This window comes from Anolis sagrei, chromosome X (assembly GCF_037176765.1).
Source record: "Anolis sagrei isolate rAnoSag1 chromosome X, rAnoSag1.mat, whole genome shotgun sequence".
Classification (NCBI taxonomy): domain Eukaryota; kingdom Metazoa; phylum Chordata; class Lepidosauria; order Squamata; family Dactyloidae; genus Anolis; species Anolis sagrei.
In genome coordinates, this window is record NC_090034.1 from 82,319,403 (window position 1) to 82,331,813 (window position 12,411).

The following is a 12,411-nucleotide window of genomic DNA, read 5'->3' on the forward strand; positions in this document are numbered from 1 at the left end:
TCAAAGCCCTCCTGACAGATGCCTATCCAGCCTCTGTTTCAAAATATTCACATATGGAAGGGTCCTCCAAAGGCCATCCAGTCCAACTCTCTTCTGCTATGCAGGTGTACACAATCGAAGCCCTCCTGACAGATACCCATCAAGCCTCTGTTCAAAACATGCACATATGGAAGGGCTCTCCAAGGGTCATCCAGTCTAACCCTCTTCTGTTATGCAGGAGTACACAATCAAAGCCCTCCTGACAGATGCCCATCCAGTCTCTGTTCCAAAATATTCACATATGGAGGGGTCCTCCAAGGGCCATCCAGTCCAACCCTCTTTTGCTATGTAGAAGTACACAATCAAAACCCTCATGACAGATGTCCATCCAGCCTCTGTCTTAAACACCATATATGGAAGGGATCTCCAAGGATCTTCCAGTCCAACCCTCTTCTGCCATATAAGAATACACCACTGAAGCCTTCGCAATAAATGGCCATTAACCTCTGCTGAAAAACCTCCAGAGAAAGAGGAAAAGGAATACAAAGGGTTTCCACTGAACTTTATATAAAATTTGAACTCTTGGTACCGATTGCAATGGGAAGGGATGGCTTTGCATCTTCCACTATCAGATACAGATTTGGTAGCTGAATTACCCAATAGTTACAATTTGAAAGACAACACCAGGATACAAACACATCTCGTAGTTTAAAGCAAAGCACTGGAATCAACAGGAGCGAAGGCTCTTCTTCGCGGCGCTGCAGGATTTTGAGAAACCACAGGATTTCTCAATAAGCAGATCAGCGAGCATCAAGCATCAAAACTCATGAGAGGAGGATGGAGACAACTCAGGGCCGACGCATGGAACTGACTCATTGCTCTCGCTCACCACCAGCATCCCAAAATATATTCTTTGTGTTTTTATCACTTGCACAAACAGACATTTCCCTCCCTCTTTTTGCTCATCTTTCCCAACTGAAGCAGCTCAGCCTGGTTAGCAGAGCAACTGTTTAATGTCTGATTAATCTTTATTGATGGTCTCCCATCATAGCATGAGCCACAGCTTCCAAAATAGGGTCTTAACAGTACGGAAACATGCATTGCAATGGCACATGCCGGTCTCGTCTTACATTGGTTGCATCATATGGCTGAAATACTGACTTATTATCCAGCCTCTGAGTTTTGAGAATGAGATTCTCACCGAGAAATATTCTAATTACCTTGGGAGAGGAAAATCGTATTTTTAAAAAAGGATTCAAAATGTGATTTGCTATCGATATGGTGCATCCATGAAGCTGGGTCTAAATATCCCCAAAGCACAATCTCATCTGATTTTGATTAGCCCTGGCTAGGATTTGGATGGGAAACTGCCAATGACTTCTGGTGACACTTCAGAGAGAGGACCTGGCAAAAGCACCTCTAACTGAGATCCTATGACATTAATGGGGTCACCAGAAGTCAACATACAACCTAAAGGTGCACACAAAGGCACTCAATCCCATCTGGTCTTGGAAGCTAAGCAGGGTCAGCCCTGGTTAGCATTTGGATGGGAGACCAACAGCAGAAACTAGTACTGTAGGCCACATTTCACATAAAGAAAATGGTAAAATAATCTCTGTCTAAAGTTTTCTATGGGATCTGTGGGACCGCACTAGGCTTGAAGGCACATACACATATCCATAGGTTACTTAATGCAAATGGAGCATCCAAAACCCAGCACTTCATGGCAGAAAGTGTGACTAATATCTAGACACGTGTTTGTGAGAACTCCAAGGGCTCCTTATACACCTGTGTCAAGCAACAACTTCTTCCAGTTCCAGTTTTAACAGTGCCATTCCTCCCTAGTCCTGCAGGGGGAGGCAGAGAACACTTCTGCCCAGAACTTGCCCACTTTTCAATATAGGTATATATTGAAAATTGTTTAATACTTTGTGTAAAAAGACTTAGGAGTTGGAAGTGGAGCAGTGAATCCATACACTTGAGGTTGGCTAGCCTTTGAAATAGCTTTCAATGTTGTGATTTATTCAAAGACGGGGCAGAGGAGACAGGCCCTTCCACTCATGCTATGCTATGCTATGCTATGCTATGTATATATTGCAGTTTGCAAGGCGAAGGCAAATAATAATAATAATAATATTAATAATAATAATAATAATAATAATAATGTTAAATTAATAATATCAATAAGAATTAATAATGATTTATTATTAGTATTAGTATTAATAATAATAATAATGCCCTGCCCCATCTGGGAAGATAAATAATAATAATAATAATAATAATAATAATAAATAATTAATAATAATAACTTTATTAATATAATAACTATTTATACCCTACCTCAGCTGGGGAGATGGGGCAGTGTATACATAAAGTTTTTATATTCTTTGAAGCATAACAAGATTAATACACCGCAAACAAGATCACCATGCTGGCTTTTTTATTTGATGACATGTCGGACACTTCCCAAGTGTCTAGGACTGTGTGATGAATCGGCGGATAGTGTATGCAGATCCAAGTAGGGTGGCCTTTTTCTGCTGACAGATGGTCATTTGGTCAGTGCTGATTGTTTTTAAGTGCAGGTCAAGGTCTTTAGGCACTGCACCCAGTGTGCTGATCACTACTGAGACCACCTTGACTGGCTTGTGCCAGGATCTTTGCAGTTATTATTATTATTATTATTATTATTATTTGAAACACAACAAGATGAGTCCACAGCAGACACTCTGCTGGCTGTTGAATTGGATCACATGTTGGTTGGACACTTCCCAAGTGTCTAGGACTGTGTGATGTATTGGCCAATATTTATTATTATTATTATTATTATTATTATTATTATTATTATTATTATTATTTGTCTTCACCTTGCATACTGCAATATATAGTATATGTATTGCAGAATCCAACTGCAACTTGACCAGCTCCATTGCTTTTCAGAAAAAGCAAGGGAATGGGGAGGAAAACACCTCTCCAGCTTGCATTAGGTAATGCAACCAAGCATCAACTGTTTTTCTCTGTCTTTATTTATTGAGTTGTTTGCAATGGAGCCTCCTTTGGCTAGGAAACTCCAGAGACCGGGAGAGAGAAATATATATATTATAATAATCCACGGAAATATAGATTTAAATAAAATAAAAATCCATCCAGAAAGCACACTGTACCTCAAAGCCTCTTTGAAAGCTTGGTTAAAGAGGAGGAGGATTTATTGGCATGGCCTGGCATTATCACTTGCAATAAGGCGGGGGGGGGGGGGGGGGACAGCTGGGAAAGAGAGGGAGGGAGAGAAAGAAAGAAGGAGGAGAAGGGAATGGAGGCAACCAAAAATGCAGCAGAGAGAGAGAGAGAGAGAGGAGCAGCAGAGAAGCAAAGAGGAGGGAAAAAACCGGATGCTGGAAGAAAGAAGAGAGAGAAGCAGGCAGACAAGGGGGGCATTGATTCCCTATCTCTCTTCTCTCTTCTCCCCCCCCCCCCTTAAAGTAGAAATGCCAGCCATCAAAAGAAGGAATTAAAAGAGAAGGACACTTGCAGGACTCTTCAGATCCTCTCTAGTTCAATGCAAAATTAGGAGAGGAGATAATATAAAGCACCCCAGTTTGTTTCCTTTTGCTTTGCCTCTTTTTCAAAGAGTATGTATGCTATGCAAGATCTTTTCCCTATTGTAAGCCTGGGAGAGGAGGCAGGAGAAAAGAGAGAAGGAAAGAAGGAAGGAAGCAAAGGGAGAAGTGAGGAAAAGGTTGAGGTTCAAGCCTAAGAGAGGAGGAGGAGAGAGGAGGAAGGAAGGAAGGAAGGAAGGAAGGAAGGAAGGAAGGAAGGAGAGAAGTGAGGAAAGGATTGAGGTTCAAGCCTAAGAGAGGAGGAGAGAGAAGGAAAGAAGGAAGCAAGAAAAGGGAGAAGTGAGGAAAGGATTGAGGTTCAAGCCTAAGAGAGGAGGAGAGAGAAGGAAAGAAGGAAGGAAGCAAAGGGAGAAGTGAGGAAAGGATTGAGGTTCAAACCTAAGAGAGGAGGAGAGAGAAGGAAAGAAGGAAGCAAGCAAAGGGAGAAGTGAGGAAAGGATTGAGCCTAAGAGAGGAGGAGGAGGAGAGAAAAGGAAGGGAGGAAGGGAGGAAGGGAGGAGAGAAGGGAGGAAAGAATTCAGGTTCAAACCTAGAAGAGGAGAGAGAATGAAGGAAGCAAAGGGAGAAGTGAGGAAAGGATTGAGGTTCAAGTCTAAGAGAGGAGGAGGAGGAGAGAGAAGAAAGGAAGGAAGGAAGGAAGAAAAGAAGGAAGGAAGGAAGGAAGCAAAGGGGGAAGTGAGAAAAGGATTGAGGTTCAAGCCTAAGAGAGGAGGAAGAGAGAGAAGGAAAGAAGGAAGGAAGGAAGCAAGTAAGCAAAGGGAGAAGTGAGGAAAGGATTGAGGTTCAAGTCTAAGAGAGGAGGAGGAGGAGAGAGAAGGAAGGAAGGAAGGAAGGAAGGAAGGAAGGAAGAAAAGAAGGAAGGAAGCAAAGGGGGAAGTGAGAAAAGCACTGAGGTTCAAGCCTAAGAGAGGAGGAGAGAGAAGGAAAGAAGGAAGGAAGGAAGCAAAGGGAGAAGTGAGGAAAGGATTGAGGTTCAAGCCTAAGAGAGGAGGAGGAGGAGAGAAGGAAGGAAGGAAGCAAAGGGAGAAGTGGCGAAAGGATTGAGGTTCAAGCCTAAAAGAGGAGAATGAAGTAAGCAAATGGAGAAGTGAGGAAAGGATTGAGGTTCAAGCCTAAGAGAGGAGGAGGAGGGGGAGAGAAGGAAGGAAGGAAGGAAGGAAGGAAGGAAGGAAGGAAGGGGAAAAGTGAGGAATGGAATGAGGTTCAAGCCTAAGAGAGGAGGAGCAGGAGGAGGAGAGGGAAGGAAGGAAGGAAGGAAGGAAGGAAGGAAGGAAGGAAGGAAGGAAAGAAGTGAGGAAAGGATTGAGGTTCAAACCTAAGAGAGGAGGAGGAGGGGGGGAGGGGAGGGGAGAGAAGTAAGGAAGGTAGCAAAGGGAGAACAGAGGAAAGGATTGAGGTTCAAGCCTAAGAGAGGAGGAGGAGGAGAGAGAAAGAAGGAAGGAAGGAAGCAGAGGAAGAACCGAGGAAAGGATTGAGGTTCAAGCCTAAGCGAGGAGGAGGAGGAGGAGAGAGAAGGAAGGAAGGAAGTAGGAAAGGGGGAACTGAGGAAAGGATTGAGGTTCAAGGATAAGAGAGGATGAGGAGGACAAAAGTAAGTAACGATGCAAAGGGAGAACCAAGGAAAGGATTGAGGTTCAAGCCTAAGAGAGGAGGAGGAGAGAGAAGGAAGGAAGGAAGGAAGGAAGGAAGGAAGGAGAGAACTGAGGAAAGGATTGAGGTTCAAGCGTAAGAGAGGATGAGGACAGAGAAGGAAGTAAAGAAGCAAAGGGAGAACCAAGGAAAGGATTGAGGTTCAAGCCTAAGAGAGGAGGATAGAGAAGGAATGAATGAATGAAGGAAGGAAGGAAGGAAGGAAGGAAGGGGAGAACTGAGGAAAGTATTGAGGTTCAAACGTAAGAGAGGAGGAGGAGAGAGGAGGAAGGAAGGAAGGAAGGAAGGAAGGAAGGAAGGAAGGGGAGAACTGAGGAAAGGATTGAGGTTCAAACGTAAGAGAGGAGGAGGAGAGAGGAGGAAGGAAGGAAGGAAGGAAGGAAGGAAGGAAGGAAGGAAGGAAGGAAGGAAGGAAGGAAGGAAGGAAGGGGAGAACTGAGGAAAGTATTGAGGTTCAAACATAAGAGTGGAGGAGGAGGACAGAGAAGGAAGGAAGCAAAGGGAGAACCAAGGAAAGGATTGAGCTTCAAGCCTAAGAGAGGAGGAGGAAGAGAGAAGGAAGGAAGGAAGGAAGGAAGGAAGGAAGGAAGGAAGGAAGGAAGGAAGGAAGGAAGGAAGGAAGGAAGGAAGGAAGGGGAGAACTGAGGAAAGGATTGTGGTTCAAGCATAAGAGAGGAGCAGGAGGACGACAGAGAAGGAAGCAAGCAAAGGGGGAACCGAGGAAAGGATTGAGGTTCAAGCCTAACAGAGGAGGAGGAAGAACGAGAAGGAAGGAAGCAAAGGGAGAAGTGGGCAAAGACTTGGGATTCATTCCCAAACAATCTCATATCTTGATCCATACCAATACACTTCCAGTTTGCTGCTGATCCTAATCCTAAACCAGCCCTGGATGGAGCCTAGAGAGTAGATCACTAGCTCAGCATCTCTCCTCCTTCCTTCTCCTTCTTCCCAAGCCACCAAACCAATCCGTTCTTCCTCTGGTGACTTTATAATTTCCCCCGATATATAGCTAGATAGAGAGCCCTATAGAGAATGGATTGGGTCCCTTACCTGGTCTTTGTTCAGCAGGACTTGACAATCTCCCAAGGTGAGGCGGCGAAGGAGCCGAAGTTTGCCATCCCTCGGGGCTTTTTGGGGGTGGTGTGACCGGGGAAAGAGTGTCTCCCCAGGCAGGCAGCTCCTCCGAAGCCCAAACGCGAGGGAACGGGGATCTTCGAGGCGGGTTACGAGGCTGGGTCGGCTTCTCCGGGCTCTTGGGGCGCCTGGCGCTGCGGAGGAAGGAGGCGAGGAAGAAGGGGGGTGCCAAGGCGGGCAAGCATTTTCCGGGTGCCTCCCGGGCTGGCCCAAGGCGGGCTCCCCGGGCTCCGTCGCCTCCTTCCTCGCCCTCGCCTCTTTGGCCTGTCCAGGAGGGTGGGATATGGATGGATGGATGGATGAGAGGCTGCGAGGGTTGCCTGGCGCGAGGGAGTGAGGGTGTGAGTGTGTGCTTGCTTCTCCCTCGGTGTGTGTGAGTGTGCGGTGCCAGCAGCAGCAGCAGCAGCAGCATCCAGGCTGGCGAAGGGGAGTTTGCGCGAGAGAGAAGGAGGGGGGCTCTGAGAGGGAGGGACGGAGGGAGGGAGGGGGCGCCTTAAGGAGGCCCTGCACAGATCCAGAAGCAGAGCATCCTCGAGTTGGAAGGGGATCCCCCCAAGGCCATCCAGTCCAGCCCCCTTCTGTCTGGTAGGAAGTATAATTCAACCCCTCCTGACAGCCTCTTTTGGAAGACCTCCACAAATGGAGACTCCCATGCTGAAACTGGAAAGAACCCACCTCAGAGGCCAGGCAGGCACAATCAAAGCCCTCCCGACAGATGGCCATCCAGCCCCTCCCGACAGATGACCATCCAGCCATATATAGATATGGTTAAGATAGGTATATGGTGCAGTCTTCGTTGGAAGACCTCCACAAATGGAGACTCCCAGGCTGAAAGTGGAAAGAACCCATCTCAGAGGCCAGGCAGGCACAATCAAAGCCCTCCCGACAGATGACAACAACCCAGCCATATATAGATATGGTTGAGACAGATATATGGTGGAATCTTTGTTGGAAGACCTCCACAAATGGAGACTCCCAGGCTGAAACTGGAAAGAACCCACCTCAGAGGCCAGGCAGGCACAATCAAAGCCCTCCCGACAGATGACAACAACCCAGCCATATATAGATATGGTTGAGACAGATATATGGTGGAATCTTTGTTGGAAGACCTCCACAAATGGAGACTCCCAGGCTGAAACTGGAAAGAACCCATCTCAGAGGCCAGGCAGGCACAATCAAAGCCCTCCGGACAGATGACAACCCAGCCATAGATAGATATGGTTGAGATAGATATATGGTGGAATCTTCGTTGGAAGACCTCCACAAATGGAGACTCCCAGGCTGAAGCTGGAAAGGACCCACCTCAGAGGTCAGGCAGGAAGACACAATCAAAGTGCTCCCGACAGATGGCCTTCCAGCTATAGATAGATATGGTTGAGATAGATATATGGTGGAATCTTTGTTGGAAGGCCTCCGGAAATGGAGACTCCCAGGCTGAAGCTCAAAAGGACTCACCTCAGAGGCCAGGCAGGAAGACACAATCAAAGCTCTCCCGACAGATGGCCGTCCAGCCATAGATAGATATATATGGTTGAGATAGATATATGGTGGAATCTTCGTTGGAAGACCTCCAGAAATGGGGACTCCCAGGCTGAAGCTGGAAATGACCCACCTCAGAGGTCAGGCAGGAAGACACAATCAAAGCCCTCCCGACAGATGGCCATCCAGCCATATAGAGATATGGTTGAGATAGATATATGGTGAAATCTTCATTGGAAAACCTCCAGAAATGGAGACTCCCAGGCTGAAGCTGGAAAGGACCCACCATAGAGGCCAGGCAGGAAGACACAATCCAAGCCCTCCCGACAGATGGCCATCCAGCCATAGATAGACAGATATGGTTGAGATAGATATATGGTGGAATCTTCATTGGAATACCTCCAGAAATGGAGACTCTCAGGCTGAAGCTGGAAAGGACCCCTTCAAAGGCCATCCATTCCAGCCCCCTTCTGCCAGGCAGGAAGACACAACCCAAGCCCTCCTGACAGATTGCCATTCAGGCTTAGATAGATAGATATGATTGAGAGAGGTATATGGTATGTACCTTGCAGTTATGCTGACCACATGACCTAGGAGGTGTCTATGGACAACGCCGGCTCTTTGACTTAGAAATGGAGATGGGCACCACACCCCAGAATCAGACACGACTGGACTTAATGTCAGGGGAAAACCTTTACCGTTACTATATCATAGAATTTTAGAGTCGGAACAGACCCCAAGGGCCATCCAGTCCAACCCCCTTCTGCCAGGCAGGAAGACAGAATCCAAGCCCTCTCAACAGATGGCCATCCAGGCTTAAATAGATAGATATGATTGAGAGATATATATGATAGGTACATCATAGAACCTTAGAACTGAAAGAGACCCCAAGGGCCATCCAGTCCAAACCCCCTTTCTGCTGGACAGAAATAATTCAAGCCCTCCTGACAGTCTCTTTTGGAAAACCTCCAGAAATGGAGATTCCCAGGCTGAAGCTGGAAAGGACCCACCTCAGAGGACAGACAGGAAGACACAATCAAAGCCCTCCCACAGATGCCATCCAGCCATAGATAGGCAGATATGATTGAGATAGATATATGGTGGAATCTTCCTTGGAAGAGACCTCGAGGGCCATCCAATTCAGCCCCCTTCTGCCAGGCAGGAAGACACAATCAAAGCACCCCGGCAGATGGCCATCTAGCCATAGATAGATGGGTATGACTGAAATAGATAAGGTGGAATTTAAGTTGGAAGAGACCCCAAGAGCCATCCAGGCCAGCCTCCTTCTACCAGGCAGGAAGACACAATCAAAGCACTCCCGACATAAGGCCAACCAGCTTCTGCTTGAAAACCTCTTAAGAAGGAAGCTCCATCACATTTCCAGGAAGAATAGAGTTGGGATCCCAAGGGCCATCCAGTCCAAGCCCCTTCTGCCAGACACTATAATTCAAATCCTCCTGACAGTCTCTTTTGGAAGACCTCCAGAAATGGAGACTCTGAGACTGAAGCTGGAAAACACCTACCTCAAAGGGCATCCGGTTCAGGACCCTTCTGCCAGAGAGGAGGCCACAATCAAAGCCCTCCCGACAGAATGCAATCCAGTCTCTGCTTGAAAACTCCTGAGAAGGAAGCTCCATCACATTTCCAGGAAGCCTCCGTAAATGGAGACTCCCAGGCTGAAGCTGGAAAAGTCCCCTCAAAGGCATCCAGTCCAGCCCCCTTCTGTCAGGCAGGAAGACACAATTAAAGCCCTCCCGACAGATGGCCATCCAGTCTCTGCTTGAAAACTCCTGAGAAGGAAGCTCCATCACATTTCCAGGAAACCTCCAAAATGGAGACTCCCAGGCTGAAGCTAGAAAGAACCCTCCAAGGCCATCCAGTCCATCCCCCTTCTGCCAGGCAGGAAGACACAATCAAAGCCCTCCTGACAGATGGCCATCCAGTCACTGCTTGAAAACTCCTGAGAAGGAAGCTCCAGCACATTTCCAGGAAGCCTCCAGAAATTGAGACTCCCAGGCTGAAGCTGGAAAAGACCCCTCAAAAGCCATCCAGTCCAGCCTCCTTCTGCCAGGCAAGAAGACACAATCAAAGTCCTCCCAACATATGGCCACCCAGCCATAGATGGATATATATGATTGAGATTAGATAGATATGATTGATAGAGAGATGTGGTAGAATCTTAGAGTTGGAGGAGACCCCAAGGGTCATCCAGTCCAACCCTCTTCTGCCAGGCAAGAAAACACAATCAAAGCACCTCCATCCAGCCTCTGCTTAAAAACCTCAGTGAATTGAGACCCCTTTTTCCACCAAAGCTAGAAAGGACCACCTCCAAAGGTCATCCAGTTTTGTCCCCAGGCAGGAAGACACAATGTATGGACTCCCAACAGATGGTCATCCAGCCTTGGCTTAAAACCTACAGAGAAGAAAGCTCTGTTACATTTCGAGGAAAAATACAGCTGGGATCCCAAAGGCCATCCAGTCCAGTCCCATTCTGCCTGGCAGGAAAACACAATGAACACAACCCTGACAGATAGCCATCCTGCCTCTGTTTGAAAACTTCCATAAATGGAGCCTCCCAGGCTGAAGTCTAGCCTGCCAGAGCTAGAATGGACCTCCTCAAAGGCCATCCATTCCAGCCAACTTCTGCCTAGATAGATAGATAGATAGATAGATAGATAGATAGATAGATAGAATTCTAGAGTTGGAAGGGACCCCAAAGAGGGCCATCAAATCCAGCCTCCTTCTGCCAGGCAGGGAGACACAATGCAAGCACCCCGGACAGATGGCCAACCAGTCTGTGCTTAAAACCTCCAGAGAAGGAAACTCCGCTACACTTTGAGGAAGCATAGAGTTGGAAGGGATCTAGTATGAATTGTATCTCTTCTTCTGATTTGCCATCCATTTGAGGTTGGTGGGTCTCTTATGGGTGGGGTTTGTATGAATCCAGTCTTTGGTCTAGAACAGGTATGGGCAAACTTCAGCCCTCCAGGTGTTTTGGACTTCAACTCCCACAATTCCCAACAGCCTACTGGTCCAAAATACCTGCAGGGCTGAAGCTTGCCCATGTCTGGTCTACAGGAGCTTTCCATGGTGCTGGATCTATTGGTAAAGACACAGAGTTTAGCCTCATGAACTTTTAGACTAAACCTCAAACATAGTGATCACTTAAGGCAGTGGTTCTCAACCTGGGGTCCCCAGATGTTTTTGGCCTACAACTCCCAGAAATCCCAGCCAGTTTACCAGCTGTTAGGACTGGGAGTTGAAGGTCAAAAACATCTGGGGACCCCAGGTTGAGAACCACTGACTTAAGGGGTTGAAGACATGGAAGACCATGATTCAAAGTTCCTGTTTGACCACAGAAACCTGTTGGATAACTTCATGCAAGTCACATTCTCTCAGCTTTGGAGGAAGGCAAAGGAAAGGCTGTGTTGAACACATTTAACATAAAATATGTCCATGATAAACTTGCCTTGGGGTCACCATAGATCACAAATGACTTGAAGGCACACAACAGCAACAAGGAGAACAACAAAAACCTCATTTACCCTTGTTTTCCCTCCATACCTTTTCTTTCTCATTTTCTCCAGCTCTGTGTTCTACATTTTGCATTTGCTTCTACATTTCTGGGACTTCCCTTTCTGTCACTTTTTCAGATCTTACTCCAGAGATATCCAAGATGTTGGTCCCAGATTGCTAAAATGACCCTCAATCTCAGTAACTGAATAGCTTTTCTCATGTTCGGACTAAAACCCAAAATGGATACCCAGAAGCATCTTCTGTCAGTGAGTAGCAACCTGCCTCTGTTTATCTAGATATTAAATAAGATCCCATGTTCATTTCTGGCGATGGACTAGATTAGACGTATAATGCATGTTCCAACTGTAAAGGTCCATCTTAAAATGTAATGTGTCGATGCAATTGTTCGAACGGCGCATTTGCAAATAGATGTGCCATAGAGGTTGTCCCCTCAATTAGCCAGACATTTCTGCCGCTCCTAGTTAGAGCTGCCCTTGCTTTCGTTGCAGTTTGTGGTTTCTTTTAAAGGCACAGTGAAAATTCAAGATGGTATACCTTTGACAGCCAATAAGGAGGAAAAATTAGTGTTGTACGAGGCCTTTAGGGACATGGTTTCAAATCTCTGTCCGGCCATGGAAGTCTGCTAGGCAAGGCACACTCTCTCAGCCTCAAAGGACCTATTTATTTATTTATTTACAACATTTATATGCCGCCCTTCTCACCCCAAAAGGGACTCAGAGCAGTTTACAAAATATATATATACATACAATATATTATATTACTAGCTGTCCCCTGCCACACGTTGCTGTGGCCCAGTCTGGTGATCTGGAAAATAAATAAATGAGAATAGATGTAATTCCTAATAGATGTAATTTTTTTATGCTTGTGGGTAAACAGTATTTCTTGCTGTTTCTTTGTCAGTGTTGATGTGGAGATTGTCTAGTTTGTCTACTCTGGAACATGCAACATATAACTGTCCGTCTTTAGGGGTCCCTTTCAAATCTATGATACTATATCTGTGTGTGTATGTGAATCATAT

At 46.4% G+C, this 12,411-nt stretch overlaps 1 protein-coding gene across 1 annotated transcript in view; it reads right to left on the reverse strand.

Annotated features, from left to right (window-relative positions):
• The window catches only part of ADGRB2 (adhesion G protein-coupled receptor B2), a 265,571-nt gene extending 258,745 nt beyond the window's left edge, over positions 1-6,826 (reverse strand). Inside the window, 4 exon segments of the mRNA XM_060784160.2 lie at positions 6,294-6,380; positions 6,382-6,420; positions 6,423-6,603; positions 6,605-6,826. Coding sequence (XP_060640143.2) covers positions 6,294-6,380; positions 6,382-6,420; positions 6,423-6,603; positions 6,605-6,789 — 492 coding nt within the window. The 5' untranslated portion in view covers positions 6,790-6,826.
• Between the last annotated feature and the right edge of the window lie 5,585 nt (positions 6,827-12,411).